The sequence below is a fragment of the Protopterus annectens genome, chromosome 2.part0, assembly GCF_019279795.1.
Source record: "Protopterus annectens isolate FY-2018-M chromosome 2.part0, PAN1.0, whole genome shotgun sequence".
In the NCBI taxonomy this organism is placed as follows: Eukaryota; Metazoa; Chordata; order Ceratodontiformes; family Protopteridae; genus Protopterus; species Protopterus annectens.
The window spans coordinates 433,712,717-433,730,765 of NC_056728.1; the positions used below are offsets into that span (position 1 = coordinate 433,712,717).

Sequence of the window (18,049 nt, forward strand, 5' to 3'; positions counted from 1 at the left end):
ATGCTGTCTTTTTCCCATTTGTTAACTGTTTGAATATTCATTTTTCAGGATTGTTATATGTTATTGAGACGCAGAAGGTGCTCGATTTGAAAATTAATCTTATGGCTTCATATGTCCTTGTTCCACAAAATGGCTTCTATGATTCATCAGCTAATCTACTTGTGTTAGACCTAGGTCATTTGAAGGTACTTTTTGCTTTTTATTCTGTCATTTGTATAGCCAGTCATCATTTTGTATGTCACACAGCATAATGTGTAAACAGAGTAAAGCGATTTTGGTTTTAGAAGTAAGGCAGTGGTGAGCAGCACAGTTTGTATATAATTCCAGTGAATGGTTTGTAATAGACATCAAGTACCAGCTGCATAAGATTTTGTTCATTTATTCTTTTCTGGATCTTTGAAATCATTGTGCAGTAATCCGTTTTGTTGCCAGTTTAGCACACATTTGCAGTGGCATCTGAATGATTATTCAGTGTAACCTGACTGTACAAATGTTACAGTGGCACAATAAAAAGGCTTTAGCTATTGCACACTGTTATTTTGATAAGCTAAAAATAAATTTGACCTCAGGATTGGTCCCTGTACTACTAATGGACAGAGAAGGCTCCTAAATGCTTTATTCCATACGTAAGCACCCTCAAGTTATCTATTGTATAATCTTGTGTCTTCTCATTAGGGGTACTATTTAATTATCAACCATGGGATGGGAAATGCCAGTCTAATACCATATAGGATAAGTTAATTTCAGCACCAAAAGGGAAACTGGCTAGGATTAAAATGGTTCACAAGGGTATCTAGCCTAATACTTACCTTTGAACCTATAAGCAGCTTTTAGAAAGTAACTGTTTCCTGAGGTAGTTCTAGTGCACATAGTTATTTTATTGTCTATTTGACTGCTGATTAAGTGGCTGAGTAGGATGTGAAAAAAATCCTTTTCAGCCATGACCTGTGTCTAATGGCAAAGATGCAAACATGTGTGCTGGTAGTAACAATTAATAACACAAATATGCTTACATAATTTACTGTAGCTGATGAACAGAAAAGGTATAACATTTTTCTCACCACTTATTCTGGCAACATTTGGTAAGTGCCAGTGACCAGTTTCAGTACTGTGTTAATTCAGTGATGATGTATACTTCATTGTAGGATTAGCTTCAGAATTTTTGTCAGGAAATATGCTTAGTGCATCTTTTACTTCTCAAAGTTGTCTCTTCTAGTTCATGTTCTTTGATTGTGCTACACAGTGGCGGATCCAGGAATTTGCAAAAGATGGGGGGGCACAGTCTGGTTAGTTGACTACCGGGGTGGAAGCGGGCAAGTGGGACACTAGGTTTGCTGGTTGTGAAAAAAACATCTTAAGAAGCTCTGACGTGTGGAATGACATCAATGTACATTCAGTTGCATACGATTTTGCTGTGGATACGGCAGAAGAAACAGGTAATTCCTATGCAGCACACAGCACTTGTACAGACTGGGTAATCTCTGGGATGCATACCTGTCTCTCCAGCAGATCCAATTTATGTCACAGGTAAGGTTTAAGTCTTTAGAACAGGTAATTCTGGTACTGTTTGTTTTGTGGATATGCAGGAGATCCAGCACAGTGGGGTCTGACAATGCCCTGCATATAGGGAATAGATCTCTCCACAAAAGCATGTAAGAGACATAATACAGGGATAGAGCCTTAAGGCAGTCTGCATAGGACATTTTACTTAAGCCCTGTATTCTTTTAGGGAGGAACCTCTGTGGACGTTCCAGTAGTTGGATATGCCTGGCATATCTCTCAACTGTACAATTTTTTCCAGAATGTCCAGATGTTTGCCTCATATTTTTTGTCTGTTTTTCATAAAATTGTGGTTTTCTAGCAAATTAGTGGCAAATCACTGAAGACTGATGTTAGAAAATAATTACATTTGAGTTTCAGACTTCATACCCTTCAGAAAATTCATGCTAATACAAAACCTGTTGTTCTGCCAACTTTCTTAGTTTGTAAGAGCAATATTTAAAAATTGTCCCTACTTTTGGGCCTCAGTCTCACTTTTATAAATGCCTTTGTCCAGATTTCTTGCTTTAAGAGGTTGAGAGGTATGACCTAGTTAGGTACATACCAAAGGGGTATTGTAGTTGACAAGTCTTATGAATGCCAAATACAGTGGAACAATGACCTCCTTGGACTTTGATACCATACCTTTGTTTATAAGTTGTTCAGCATAGGATTTCCTCACTACTGTAGACACATGATAGTCAAAGGCTAGATTACTGTCCATGCATGTCCCCAACTCCCTGACTACTGGGTCAACTCTAAGGGGTATGTTGTCAGTATGATAGTTACCAGGGGTGGATGACTTCCTGAAGGATACTGTTATACATTTCTTGGGATTTAGTTTTAGTCCGTGGCTCTGACACCAGTTGTTTGTCTGTGTCAGCCCCTCCTGGAGATTCAATGATGGCTCCTAATTTGCAATCATCTGCAAACTTTATCAGCCAAAGACCACTGACATTGGCCTTGATTTCAGAGAAGTAAATGCCAAAAAGGAGTGGTCCAAGGACTGTTCCCTGAGGGACTCCACTTGTGACTGGCCTCTTTGTAGAGGTGGCTGCTTAATTCTAACTTCCTGGGTCCTGTCTGTGAGCTAGTTGGCTGTCCACTGGGTGACATATGAGTTTGTACCCAACCTTTTGAGTTTGTCAGCAATGCTCGAGTTGAGGTATTGTGTCAAATGCCCTAGCCAGGTCAAGGTAGGCAGTGTGAACCATTTTGCTCTCATCCATTGCTTTGGTGACCTTCTTAAAGAAGTCCACCGGGTTGACTAGGCATAATCTGCCCTTGATGAAACCAAACTGGGTTGGATCCAGTGTTTGGAGGTTTACTATATCACTATTGATCATTTCCATGATAATTCTTCTCATGGCTTTACATACAAGACTAATGAGACTTATGGGTCTGTAGTTTCCAGGGTCTGTAGATGGCCTTCCTTTGTGCGGAGGGATGAATTTGCTGTTCTCCATTCATGCAAAAAGCCTGTTTGGAAGTTATAGTTAAATAGCAATTCCAGAGGATCTGGCAGGTCAGTTTCATGCTATTTAGAAGGCATACTGAGATATTGTCTGGACCCATTGATGCAGTGTTCTTGGCCTCAAGGACCTATTCCCTAGTGATAGCGGGGAGAGGGGTTATATTAGATGGTATTTTTGAGGGAAGGTTAAGGAGGAGAGAGGGATAAAGTTGAGGCTGAATTTAATCAGCCAGTAGGTTTGCTGCATCTCCTGTCTTAGTAACCTAATGAAACAGTTTACACTGTTAGCAACAACAGTTCAGCCTCTGGACAGATGCATCATTGATATTTGCCACCCACATAAATCAACAAATGAACACAGGTTATGCCATAAAACACATTTTTAGCCAAGAAAGCAAAATAAAATTATTGCCCAATGTGTCAAACCTTTCCCTGGCTCATTCTCTCTGCTACACATTCCAATAGGTGCCCTCAAACAGTTCAAAACTGAATCTCTTACTCTGTATGTTAAATGTACTCCCAAATGCCTAACAACCATAACATGAATACCAACCACAGATTAAGCTCCTATCAGTCCTGATATGCAAACCTCCTGTTCCGTGACTATTGCTCAGATAGCTCCTCTGCACTATTAAAAAGGTCAGAATCTCACCTAAAGCCACAGCATGTTCACCTCAGACATACCATTCATCACATGAGCTCTATACCACCATCGAAGCGTTCTACATTTTTTACTCCCAAATGCTTAAGTACCATAAATAATTAGCAGTCACTGATTAAGCTCCTATCAACTCGCATATACAGCCACCTTTTCCATAGCTCACCTCTGCATTATCAAAAAACACATTCAAGCACTCACAGGCACAAAACATTCACCTCATACGTGGCATCCACCACAGAAGGTCCTTACCAATACAGAAGCATTCTGTATAACGAACTACTACACGGGACAAAATCCATGCCAGTGAGGATATCAACCACCTCATTTTCCAAAGCAATAAAACTTTTACCTAATTTCCCCATCCTCCATCTATTCTTGCAACTCTGCCTTTGTTACCATCCCCAAGACATCTACAAATCTCCATCAGCTACTCGGCTTTAATTTTCTCCTTTTGTGTAATGAAAGCATCATTTTCTTTCTAGTTCCATCCCAACATAAACATGTCAAATGTACTTCATTTAAACTGCATGTTCCACATTAAAAGGGTCTGTCACGCATTTAATAATGACATTTTTAACAAATATCTGTAGTAAATTTAGAATCATGTCAATTCATCAATATACTCTTAATTACAGCATTATTAACCATGACGTGTGCTTTCTAGATGCAGCTGTTAGTAAACCTTTCACATTAAGGAGAGCTACATGTATGTACACAAAGATTCTTGAGTTACCTAAAAACTTTAAACCAGACACGACCGGTTAAAAAAACATGTTCACTGTCATTTGTTACTGGTTGCTGTGCATACCGCTCTTAACTTGTAAATAAGTTAATTTTTTGTTATTTTTCACGTCTCTTTTCCTTGCATCTATTTCAATTATATATTGTTTTCTTTTATATTTCAATTATATTTTTAATCATCATTTCAGTTTGCTAAGGACACCAGGATTGTTGCTGAAGTGACAACCTGAAGCCTTGTGCACAAGTGGGGGAAAAAAAAGAGGGCTGTGAATGGATGGGTCAGGGCTGTTGGTTGAAAAGTCAGCCAGTATGAGTGTATCATAACCTATTTAGGATCAAATAAAACCGAATTTAATTGACATTGTGACCAGTGTTTGACTGCAGTTACAAAGTCTATCAATAGGCAGTTCAGCCCAAACAAAACCGTCAAACTATGTATTTTTTTATTCAGTTACAAATTTAAAATTCTCAGTTCAGAAGACAAGAACCATTAGGTCTGCAAATTCCCCACTGAGAGAAAAATAGGGAGACACATTTACATTCATAAACATATAAAGTGCTGTCATTTTTGGGCTTCAGTTCAAATATCTGACACACTGTTCTACAATAGCACCTTAATAACTTAACCAAAAGCAGTGGCATAGCTAGAGTTTGTGCTGCCCAGGACTGTCTTTGAGTTTGCAGCCCCCCTCGCAAAAATCATGGTCAAATGGGCCCCCGATACACAGAACTCCTTCCCCCCACAGTCATTCCAGTTTCCCATTACTTGGCTATTTCTCTGCATTTACCATAAACATTGTAATGTGCATACTGCTCTATGCTTTACTTCTACATTTACTGTTATGGATTTCATTTAAAAATTTATTTTAAAGTTTTATAGCACAAACACTGATAATAGAAATCTGCTAAACAAAGGAAAACAGTCTCACAATGAAAATTAACGTAGCATTAAAACTTCTGTGCCCTTTAAACTCTCATTCATTGAAACAGTATTGAAACCCACATTCAAAGAAAATGTATCTGGCCAGTGATGGATAAAGTTCAGCTTTGGGCTGTTTTCAAATCATAGGCCCCTTGCACACATATTTAGGAGCATGCAAACATACATGTGTTCTTTGATTCACCTTCTTGATTGAATTAAATTATATTCCTTATATAATCAAAGTCTACTGAAACTTCTGTCATTACAACCCACCAATATCAGTAAATATGCACAATCTGTGCAAAAGTAAAAGTCATCTAAATCCATATTAAAGAGATCTGTAACTAATGAAGAAATTGCTGCTAGCAAACAACTTTATATTTAATTGTTTCATCTACAAATAAAGTGCCTGTTGCCCTTGAAGAATAAATTGCTTGTGTTGCATTAAAAAAATGATAAGCTAGTAATATTGCAATAGGGAATGGATGGCAAACTGATTACCTAGTAATGACGAAACTGTTATCTCCTCAAAAGTATCCACTCCCTTTAAAGTACAACATAGTACAATATCAGCAGTCCATCTACATACTGTGGGATTAGAACTCACAGCCTTCTGCATCAAAAGCAAGTATACTATCTGCTGTGCTACTAACAATACAAACTGGGGATAAGCAGAACTTCTCTTTCCCAAAAGCTCTCAGCTCCTTGTAAAATTCACTTGACACTCAACTAAATCTCTCAACTTTGCAGCACAAGAAATCTGGTAAAAGCCAAAATTTATTCAGGGGGTCAAACGCACAAAACCAGGGACAAATTTTAAACATTGCTTGTATAATCTTAGAAAGTTACTAGAATAAAACGTGTTTTGTGTTACCATGCGTTTCCTGAAGGTACGAAGACTGAAACTTAAATGACTATCATTATTTAGTGAATTCAATCCTCAATGATTTGCCAGAAAACCACAAAGTTTTAAGAGGAACAGACCAAATGTATGTATGAGCCATTCAACCTGGCAACACACAGAGCAATAAAAACCAGCACCCCAGCAACACACAGAGCAATAAAAGCCATCAACCCAGCAACACACAGAGCAATAAGAGCCATCAACCCAGCAACACACAGAGCAATAAGAGCCATCAACCCAGCAACACACAGAGCAATAAGAGCCATCAACCCAGCAACACACAGAGCAATAAGAACAATCAACCCCAGCAACACACAGAGCAATAAGAACCATCAACCCAGCAACATACAGAGCAATAAGAGCCATCAACCCAGCAATACACAGAGCAATAAGAGCCATCAACCCAGCAACACACAGAGCAATAAGAGCCATCAATCCAGCAACACACAGAGCAATAAGAGCCATCAACCCAGCAACACACAGAGCAATAAGAGCCATCAACCCAGCAACACACAGAGCAATAAGAGCCATCAACCCAGCAACACACAGAGCAGTAAGAGCCATCAACCCAGCAACACACAGAGCAATAAGAGCCATCAACCCAGCAACACACAGAGCAATAAGAGCCATCAACCCAGCAACACACAGAGCAATAAGAGCCATCAACCCAGCAACACACAGAGCAATAAGAACCATCAGCCCAGCAACACACAGAGCAATAAGAACCATCAACCCAACACACAGAGCAATAAGAGACATCAACCCAGCAACACACACAGCAATAAGAACCAGCAACATACAGAGCAACAAGAACCAGCAGCAAAACAAATTAAACACTCTGGCAGCAATAAGAATCAGCAAAATACATTCACTAGTGCACTCGCAGGCAGCAGTAAGAAATTGAAAACTCTCCTTACTTAGGACAGGCAGCAAAATGATCAAAACAAATGCTGTACTGTATTTCAAATTGTGTGGCATGCACAGACGTGACTGGAAGAACAGATGCTATGGGACGAAGATGAACAACACCCTTAAACACTTTTTTTTTTTTCAATTAAAACTCTTAATATAAATGTGTGCCTGGGTGGACCGCCCCTCCTCTCGCCCTCCAGCTACACCATTGACTAAAAGCGTTTTAAGTTATATGACAATCATGACATTTGTTTTTAACTTGCCTCTTATATATCGAACTTTGTTTAAAAAAGCAATAAAGATCAGCTAAACCTCAACACGGATATAAATAGGACATGCTTGAGGGACAGATTCATCACCCAGAGACTCCCTACACTATGGAACAGAATCCCAGTCCATGTGAGGCAGAGCCCCTCACTGACTCTGTTCAAGAGAAATCTTGACGAGTGGATGGGAGATCGTAGGTTTACCCCGGGAATCATCTCTGTGTCACTGCTGGACAGAGGCACAGCAAACTAATGGGTATAGTATTCTCATCCTAAGGGGTGGTGAAAGCCACACATACTCTGGCTAGGCTTATAAATGCCCTAGGGCAGATGGCCTAGTTTGAACCTATGAACCTATTACTTAGCCATATGACAGCTCCCACCAGTATGCCTAAATTACAACAGAGATGCAGTTGGAGGAGGATCGTTATTAAAAAAAATTCATCTGACTGCAACCTCCAATCGCATCTCCGATGTATTAGGCATGTTTAGAGACAGGATTCTTTGGGAAAATGCACCTGATTTTAAAAAAAAAAAAGTTTAAAAAGGGGCTGATGCGCGCCCCTGTGCCCATGCCTAAATCTGCCACTGCATGCCTTTTATCCTTTTGCTTTGCACTTTTTGGGATGGGGGTTTGAGCAAATACCCTCCTGGTGCCAGCACATCTGCCTTCTGACACTGGTTGTCTGAATGGTTATTGTCTTTATCATTTCAGCTGTACTGAATGGATAGGAGTGTGTCAGTGCATCCCCAATCCCCAGGATGGCACATGTGGTTAAGTGTAGCATTGACAGAAAACATTGTTGTAACCCAGCAGACCCAGATTTATATAGACCAATTTCAGTTTTAAGTCATGACTACAAGATATTCGTGACCGTAATAGTCCAGAGATTACCCAGAATATTTCTGGGATAACAGACATGGATAGGAATATAGGAACGTGGGAACAGTACTAGGCATGCAGTCACAGGGGAACATAAGATGCCATATATACCTGTAAGAATAATCTTTTACTGCTTATTTTGATGGGCTGCTGTTTATAATGCTTTCACTGTAGTGTGATGCAGTGGTACCTCACTAGTTACAATTTTATGTTCATAGAGAGCACCAGCAACCTTAAATTGGGATCTGTTGGCTAACCATTAAACTGTCCAGTCTACAGTGTAGGGGTTTGAATGGTTTATTTAATTTTTCAGTAATATAAGTATGCGGTACAGTGTCAGAAGCCTTGACTATGTCAAAGTCAGCAGTATGGACAGAATGACCAACGGCCATATTCTCTGTAGGCTTTTCAAAATGATTTCTAGTTTAAGGATATGCGGCCTGTCCTTCCTAAAACCAAAGTGACTGAGATCTAGATCACGTAAATTACCTCCATCTACATAAATGAGTTCTGCTATGATATTTGTTCCATGGCTTTGCATAGAAGGCTGGTGAGGCTGATGGGCTTATAATTATCCAGGTCTTTAGAGAGTCCACCCTTGGGAGTCTCGGTGGTTGTTCCCCAGACATAAGGCACAAACCCTGTGGATAAGCTTGAGGTACTGCATTACAGTAAATAAAGCTAAATGGTTTCCTGTTAAGCAAAGGTTGATCTCCTGGCATCACAGTTATTTATACTCCTTCATGAACACTTTCTTCTACCTTTAAAATAATTTGCCCTGTTCCTTCCTACAGCATCAGGAACCTTAACTTCAGCCTGCTTTAGTTACCTCGCCGATCCAAATTACATTCCGATCATGCTTTCCCAATTCTTGGCCCCAAACGTTGGGAATTCCCTCACTCCTTTTCTTAAGGACATCTCTTACCCCAAATGTTTAAGCACATCTGATCATCCAATCAAAATACTTCTACTTCTGCTTCCTAGACAGACACTTAAGATAATCCTCCTCACTTCTCTCTCTCTTTTATCCTTGCCTGTCTCTCATCCAGTCTCTCATCCACTCTACTTTGAATTCCTTCCTTTTTCTATTGCTCATGTCCATCCTCTCATTGTAATCAACAGGCATCATATTCAAAATCTTTGTAAATTGTGTAAATATCTTACATTTTGTATTTTAATCATATGTCATTTGTACCTTACTATTTTTATGTAACTTTGTTTACATGCTTATTGTGGGTAGAGACTGAAAGTGGCCACAAGTGATCAATACTCTACCCCGGAAAATTCAAATAAGTAGGGATTCTGATATGCACTTGACACTGATGAGAAAGCAGCCATTTTGTCTGGTCCCATGGAAGTATTGTTTTTAGTCTTTGGCAGAGACTCATTACTTTTCTCAAGGTGATTTCATAGGAAGCTAAATTTTCAAGAATAATATGGGCAACAATGTTGGTAGGTGGTGCAAAGTTAGCACTAAATCTGCTAATATATTGGCTATATCTTTTGGATCAGAATGTGAATATTAAGGAGGTGCATTGTTGGAACATAATTCCTTAATTGACATAACTGAAGAAAGATTTAGAGTTTTGCTTGTTATCTGTAGTGGTGTTTAACACCTGCTTTACTTTACATTTTTTAGTAATGCTCTTAGGTTCCTTGCTGACATGTTTTGGTGTGATCCTGATATAGGAGATATGGGGATTTCTTAAATGTTTTCAGTATCTTCCTTCCTTTATTACAGAGCTCATTAATGTAGGAGTTTTACCAGAGAGGGTTATTCCTGAATTTCCCAATTTGTTTAGGGCAAACTGCTACTGACTATTTTTATTTTGTACAGCTGTTTAGATGCTGGCAAAAGTCAAAGTTAACAGCTATATCCCCTCTCAGTTGGAGTCTGCTTGTGGGTATTGTTGGAAGTTTTGTTTAAGTATTCTACAAGGTGATATAGGTTTTCCCCTTAACCTCCCTAAAGATGGTCTCTTTTGATGATGGTGTGATATCACTAGACCTGACAGAGAAGCAGAGTGATTTATGGTCAGATTTAACTAGGGTTGAAGATTTGCAGGATGAGGCACAGACAAATATTAGGGTGGAGAGAATCAGCTCAGGGATGTTAGATTCTCTAGCTGGTACTTCTGTAATTTGTTCCAGCATATTGGTATTAACAAACTTGATGAAACAGTGAGCATATCCATTTCTAGATGTAATTGTGCCACTTAACAGTGGGTAACTGAAGTCCTCTTGCAAGCAGGTGTTTGGTGTGGTATTTAACCTCTCAGCAGTGATAGGGTAATTTCCCATGGTCTTTGGGGGGGGCATTGATGGAGATCTGTAGCTAACAGTGAAGTAGTGGTTGGATTTGTTTAGGGGGATTTGCATGTCTAAGAGTGTCAGTATAGGGTTATGGGTAATTTGATGGTGTTCCTGACAAATGTAGATTACTCTCTTGACCCATGGTCATAAAGGCATTTTAGTCTCTAAACCAAGTATAGAGGGAGTGCTCTCATTGCATTGTAATCATGACTTAGTAACTACACAAATTTGAATGTGTTGAAGTTGCAGGAGGGACTCTAGTTTGGGCATTTTTTATTTAGATTGCTAGCACAGACTACTGCCATTATCATGATTTTTGAATTTGAGCTTGCTGTGTTTGAATGCCTAGTAAGGAAACTTTGCTTAAAAAAGGCACTGGGGCAGCAAAAGCATTAAAACTGTGTGTGTTAGGAGGTGTAAGTCATCCCTGGTGAAACAGGAAGTCTCATCTGCCATCTCATCCCAAGCCAGCACAAACTTGATCTCTTTAGGATGGCACCAGCCAACTTAACCAGTTGTTGTTAGTCATCTTGTATTGGTACCTAGGCATTATTGGAAGACAAGGGCTACTCAAGATTAGTGTCTTTGTTGCATAGTAATTTCCATTGTGTCTGTCTGCATGTCACCTTGGGTGTAGTACACTACATGGGCCACCACTGGCTTATTATACTTACAACCTTCCAGTCTGGTGAGTGCAGAGTCTTTATGCTTAAATGTAGAACTACCTATGAATAATAAAACATTTCTCTGTGTGGAAGCAGACTTAATGCACCTTTTCATTTTTGGCCTGCTTTCCTGGTGAACCTGGCTGGGACTGTTTAGATTTGCAGTATGTATGAGTGGCGAAGGAGTAGGTTTTGACTTGTACTGATGCCTGGGATATTTTAGCATGTTAAAAGAGGTGTTCAAATTTTTCTTTATAACCTCAGTATAAGTTGTGGCCCCAATGGTGTGCTGTGATTGATGTGATGTGGAGGTATAATGTTTACCGATAGTGGGCTCATGGTCAGAGGTTTGCCTCTATATGTTTTTTCAAATATTTTCATCTCTTACAAGTTGTACTGTCTTTTAGTAGAAGCAGTGAACAGTCAGTAAGGAAAAAGCAATTGCTACACTGCCTTAACATACCTAATGTGATCAGATTAGCCACAGATGGGGGAAAGCAAAGTGCTGAGCCGTACTGAGAGAGGGTGGAGGACTAGTTCTGGTTGTAGTACTCCGGTTGGAGGGAGACTACTATACCCTGAAGATTTATAGATGAAGTGTTTAAAGAGATACTCTGAAGTTAAGTTAGATGGTAGATAATCTAGCAATACTTCATGAAAAGACAGAATTAGTTTTACTAAGTATGTTGGTGATTTGCCTGTTGACTGGTACTAGCGCTGGTCTCACCAAAGCCACATGTAGAGAGGAATCAATGTCCCATTCCTCCTCCTCTCACCGGAAGCAAACCAGTAGTACTGATATCAAGATAATTTCTTAGAAGCGAGTCACAGGATCACCAGCAATCAGTAGCTGTCCCTGATGTTGTTTTGGTCAGTACACTTGTAGTCTTTTCTTGGTAGGTGCAATGAATAGCACATGCAGTAGATCAACAAAAGGGAGATCCAAGCTGCAAAAATGTCCAAAATTGAAATCTGAAGTTTTCATCAAATAGCAACCAGACTAAGCAGGGAAGTCCCACACAGACATAGCGTACTCAGAGAGCATCAGGGATTGGTGTCTTTCAGTCCCTTCACTCACCAGGAGCAAAGTAGTAGGAGTAATCCTAAGTTGGCTGCTAAGAAGAGTTTTCAGATTTTCAGGTGATCCATATTGTTTTGGAAGACTATGAAATATCTCCTGTGGTCCTTCTCTCACTAGGAACAAAACAAAAACACTAACCCAAGTTGATTCCTGTGAAGTTGCTCATAGGTTCACCATTGATTGGTAATCTTGTCCCAGATGTTGCAGAATTTATTTTTAAGTAAGAAGGACAAAAGGGGCAAATACTGTTGCATATTGCATTGTACAGTAAGTGGTTGAGAAGACATGAAAGAATGTAAATCAAGCTGTGATAGCCTTGAGAGGGCTTTCCCATTTTGATCTCCTAGTGTTCAGTAGTATGAGGGGATGAGACTGCAAGGAGTTTCCAGAGTCATATATGCAATCTGGACAGACAATACGAGCTACTGAGTTTAATGCCATAAAAATAACAGTCTCAGAGCAGTGGCAGCTCCCAAAAATTAATAATGTTCCTATTCTTCCTGCAGTAAATAAAAAAAATCTAAATTATTTCCTCTTTAGCTAGATTTTAATCCATTTGCAAGTAGAGAATAGGAAACAAATCTTTAACAGGAGCTAACCAAGAGCGTTTAAAACTCAAAGAAAAAAACTTTCAGGTAAAACACAATATTAAAGTAGAGGAATCTGCAATAAAGTAAAAGACAAAAGCAATTTGTAGGTGTGCAAACCTTTAGTGAAGAATTCCAAAGAAGCTAAGCAAGCTGCATCAGTCACAGAGCAGTGTCAGTACATAGTAATTCAGTGTAGATTTGAAGACGGGAAGATATTTGGTAATATCAATAAAATTATTATGATTCAGAGGGAGACTGAGTGTAGGAATACATCACTTTTGCTAGTAGGCTGAAAAGCAGTAGAAGGGGTTGACTAAGAATAATTGTAATTTCAGCTTTTGCTGTCCAGAAAAAAAAAAATGATAGATTTAATACTGAAGACCACTACAAATTAGAAAAAAACAAGCATACAAAAAATATGATACATGGGGGCAATGTTTCCTCTAGGTACAGATACCCGACAGGAGTACCATTCAACTCTCCATCCCACCCCCCAGTACTCTTCTTAGTCCATAACCACAATAATTAGATCCCCACAAATAGAGGCATTTGGCTGACATGGTTGCCAGGAGAAGCTGGCATTGTATGCAGAAAATACATTACTGCATCTGACTAATCCAAAATAGGACATCTCAGCTCTCTGTAGGTTAATAAAATAATTCCAGGGATTATCAGGGTAGAAAATAAATGAATGCAAGATAAAAGTGTAGTAATACCTATACCTGTGGGGGCATAGGAGATTGAGATATCTAGGTATATTGGTAAAAAAGGTAGTGTCAGCAGCTGAAGAGATATGACTTAAGACTGTAAAGTGGAATGAGGTTTCGACTGCAGGTTAGAGACTGCCTTCCTTACCAGAGACTAATAAAATACAGTATAGGCAAAGAGAGAGGGGTAGTGGAGTGCTAAGTGAAAAATCATCTATGATAAGAGTGTTTAGCTGAATTTAGAATGGAAGTTGAAAAATTAAGTAATTAGTGGGATTTATAAAATATCTGCGGTGGTGGTGCTGCGGTAACGTTGTTGCCTCACAGTAAGACGTTGACTGTTCGATTATCAGGTAGAGCGTTTTCTGTATGGAGATATGCGTGAATGGGCATACCTTCGTTGAAGGTTGTGCATCAGGGCTGGTAAAAATCTACTGCCAATCATTAGCGGACTGGAGTTCCGCTGTGGTGACCCCTAACCGGGAAAAGCCGAAAGACACAACAAGAAGTGGTATTTATAAAATGTTCCATGATAGCTATAAGATTCAGTCAGAAGAGTGTAGGAAAGATTGGGAAAAGAGAATGGAAAGACAGTTTACACAGGAATACTAGAAATATATCCCAAGTATGCAGCAAATCGAACATTTTTGAATTTTTGCCTGGAAAGGTTATTTTTATACCCAAAGTAGACCTTAGAGGACTTTTCTTGGGGTAGATAGCAAATCCTGGAGATGTGACTGGGGAGAGAGATGTAATGAGTAACCTTTTTTGGGGGGGGGGGGGGGCTAGAGTTTTAATGAGTGAGCAGTTTTTAAAACTTTCCTGCAGAGTATTTTGACAGAAATGTTGGGGGAACAAATGCTGTTAACTAAGGAATTCAGGGCTTAAATTGCCTTGACAAAGTAAGGCCTTACTGAATTTGATGTTACTGACTGTCAAAAAGGCAGTTTCTAGAAAATAGAAACCAAAAGCTATACCAATCCTGATGCAAGTTTTAGATATTGTGAAGAAGATAAATAATTGAAAGTTAGATCTTAAGAAAACAAAAGGAGCAAAGTTCATAGAAATAAATGGACGTGTAGACAGTATATGCAGAGTAATGGTAATGAGGATGAATGAGGTTTATGGGATGACAAGAATTGAGGAATTTATGAAATGGAGTGGGCAGAAAGAAAACGTATGTGTAACACATGAAAATAATGAAAAATGTGTTTTCTATTAATGCATGTGTAGCTATGTCATTATTTATGCAAAAATTTAATAAGTATGTTTACAAATAAAATTCAATTCTGTCTATATGAAGCCAGGTCTGAAGAGTCTTTGCCCTTTTTTGGGCAGTGTAGCACCACAGCTTTCTTCCAAGATGCTGGTACTTACCTTTTGAATGTTGTAAAACAAAACATTCCAGATCTTTTTTTCTTTCTTCCCTCCTATCTTCCAGATTTCCAGAGAAATATTATCTGTTCCTGGGGACTTCTGGGTTGGTTGATTTATGCATCAACATTTTATTTGCTCTCTTCTTGTCCTAGCTATTGTTGAGCTTTAGCTTATTTCATCCTTGGCGTTACGTCTTTCATAAATATTTCCATTTGTGCCTTTTCTTGGTTTCCCCATCCCTCTGCTTTATACAATTATCATAAAATGTCCAAATATCTCTATATGTTATGTAGTTTTTATTTTTTTTCTTGTCATAGGCTCCCTAAGTTTGGCTGCAGCTGTTTATACTTTGTTACCCAAGTCATTGTGATATAAGGTTTTTCAGTTTAATATTACAGAAGTAGTTACATAACAGCAACCTTTTTAAACTTATGCATATTATTCAAATATTCCCTTATCTTCCTTTTATCACTGTGCAGGTGTTCTCGTTTTATGAGATTGCCTTCTGCAACACTTAAACCTTTTCCAACCCCATTAAATAATTATTCCTTCTTTCCCATATGTCTTTCTGTCTTAACTGTACCACACTTTTAATTTCCATTTTCTTTATATCTAGTTCATTAGCTTTGCATTCTGGAGTAATTTCTGTCTTCCCTAATAATTCCTGAGTCATATCCACTGGCTCTTCTCCAAGTTCCTGTCTCTTGAACAGATAAGTAGAAAAGCATGAGTTTCTTTTTTCACTTCGGTATCTTGGTGATTACCGGTGCATGATGTGGTGTACTTACTGGAAGGGTCTTGAAGCTTTTAAGAAAATACATGCACTTCCGTGAAATATAATTTTTATCCAGTCTAGCCTAGATATTTTATTATGGGATATAATTAAATTCTATCTGTGTTTCTGCTACTGAATTCACATATTCCATGTTGAGTATTATCACGTACCTATTCAGAAGTCAACTACCTTTGGACATGTTTTTCCTTCATGGTTCCCCTCTAATGCAGCCAGATTATTGCAAACCAGGTTCCCGTCCCCTGCCATGAATAATTATCTCTACTGAAAGCTTATTATTGCTCTAAGGATTCTCCTATGCTCCATAATAGCAGTTTTAATGGGAATGTATATACATGCATTTGTAATACTCCTCCACTTCTGGTTAACCCCTTTACTTCCACAGGCCAGTGATTACTCTTGTCCTCTTTTATCACTAGTGGAGTTGGAGCCCTTTTCACAATTCATATTGTTATGGCTCTTTTCCTTTTTCTGAGATACTCAGCTGAATGTCCGTCTTGAAATCCTTTGTTAAATTCATGTGTTCATTTATATCTGTAAATGTCTCCTATGATGTTACTGATGTTCTTCATGTTTCACTGTTGCACTCATCACATTTGGCTTATCCCTGCCAGGGTAGCCCTTGGCCGGCCCGAATACTAGAGGCTTAGTGTTTGCGTCAGTTGCTGTCGCTTCAGGACTGACATCAGGTAGTCAGTAGTGTAAAGTAAGGCAGCCGACGCCATTACATCAGTCTTTCTTGCCGCGGAGCACGAAGCAGAAGCAGTTTGCACGAGTGCCGGTTGGCCGCTACCTGATTTTCGTCTCCCGAATTGAAGCTGAAGTCTTCTAAAGCTAAGTACCCCGTTGGGGATCCTTTTTTCTTGTACTAACCGATGTCAGAAAAGATTAGCAATTATCTCGCCTGTGGAAAGCAAATACCACACCGAGACTTTCATTCTTACTGTGTCACTTGCTTAAGCCCAGACCATGACACCCCCCCCCCCCACTGTCACTTCTGTGCTTTGTTCAACATCAGAACTATACGTCGTCGGGACCTTACTGTAGCTAGATATTTCTGCTTACAGTCCTCGAATTCCAGTATAGCTTCTGTAAGCCATCTGACAGCAGATCTTCCAAAAAATCGTAAAGATAAAGACAGAGACAGACCACACAGGTCCAAACCTACCAATGATGCTTTTGTTAAGCTAGTTGTCAGTTCTCTGGTCCTCAGTGAGGTGCTTTCGCACCCCCTGATGCCCACTTCTGTGGATTCACAGGCTGCTACCAAGACCCTTTCGGAGTATGGTATGCTGCAAAACTCTTTTTCAACTAAGGATCCTTTGGTGGTGTCTCCCTTGGATGGGTCCGGAGATGCTGAGCAGGCACCAGCTTTTGAGGAAGTCCTTTGCATTACCGAATCTCGACACAAACCGATGACTTCTTTTGCATCTGCCGTGCTTTCGAAAACTACCGAGTTTCTTAGGCCCAGGTTACGAACCACACCCAAGAAACCGACAACCCATTCTGAGGCACCTGCTTCCTTGCCTCAATCTCAAATGCTTCAAATGGCGGAAGACCTTATCATACTGATCAGGAGAAACCAAACTACCCCTTCCAAAAGAAAGAGATGTGTCTCTTGTAGTTTTGTCTGAACAGAAGTCTGATGACTCTGATGCATCTGAATATGAAGACATGCCAACCCCTCTCTGATTATGAGGATTCTAATGTAGAGGATTCCATTCCTTCAGCCTCTCCCCCAGAGGACTTTTCCTTTGCAAAAATACTTTTTTACATTAAGGAAGCATTTCCAATGGGAAAGTCAGGACTATCCTCAGTCTAAAAAGAGACTCGGGGAATTCTTAGATCTTTCACAGCACAGACCCCTGACCATTCCCCCAGTCCTGGATGTTGTGGAGGATGTTTTCCTGGAATCCATTTTGACTCCTGACACCCTCCCTCCTACACCCGAAAACCAGACAGGTATTCCAGAGTCCCTGACTCGCACAAATTTCTTTTTAAAGGCCCTACTGCTGACCCTGAGGTAATTTCTCAAGGGCGTAAAGGAATTAAAGCAACCCCTGCCAGGAATCCCACCCCCTCACATAGGTATTCCCGAGCATTAGACAGATGGGGTAAAAAAAGTGTACATCTCTGCTATTCTTGCTATCAGAGCACTAAATTGCCAGTTCCATATGCTAAAATTTCAGCAACATACCCAGGAACTCCTCAAACAAAAAAA

General features: G+C 39.5%; 1 protein-coding gene across 2 annotated transcripts in view; it reads left to right on the forward strand.

Moving 5' to 3' along the window:
- VPS13A (vacuolar protein sorting 13 homolog A) overlaps positions 1-18,049 on the forward strand; it is a 4,910,496-nt gene that overhangs the window by 1,707,356 nt on the left and 3,185,091 nt on the right. For both annotated transcript variants that reach the window (XM_044060868.1, XM_044060869.1), the window contains exon 20: positions 49-185. In XM_044060868.1, coding sequence (XP_043916803.1) covers positions 49-185 — 137 coding nt within the window. The remainder of the gene's footprint in view (positions 1-48; positions 186-18,049) is intronic.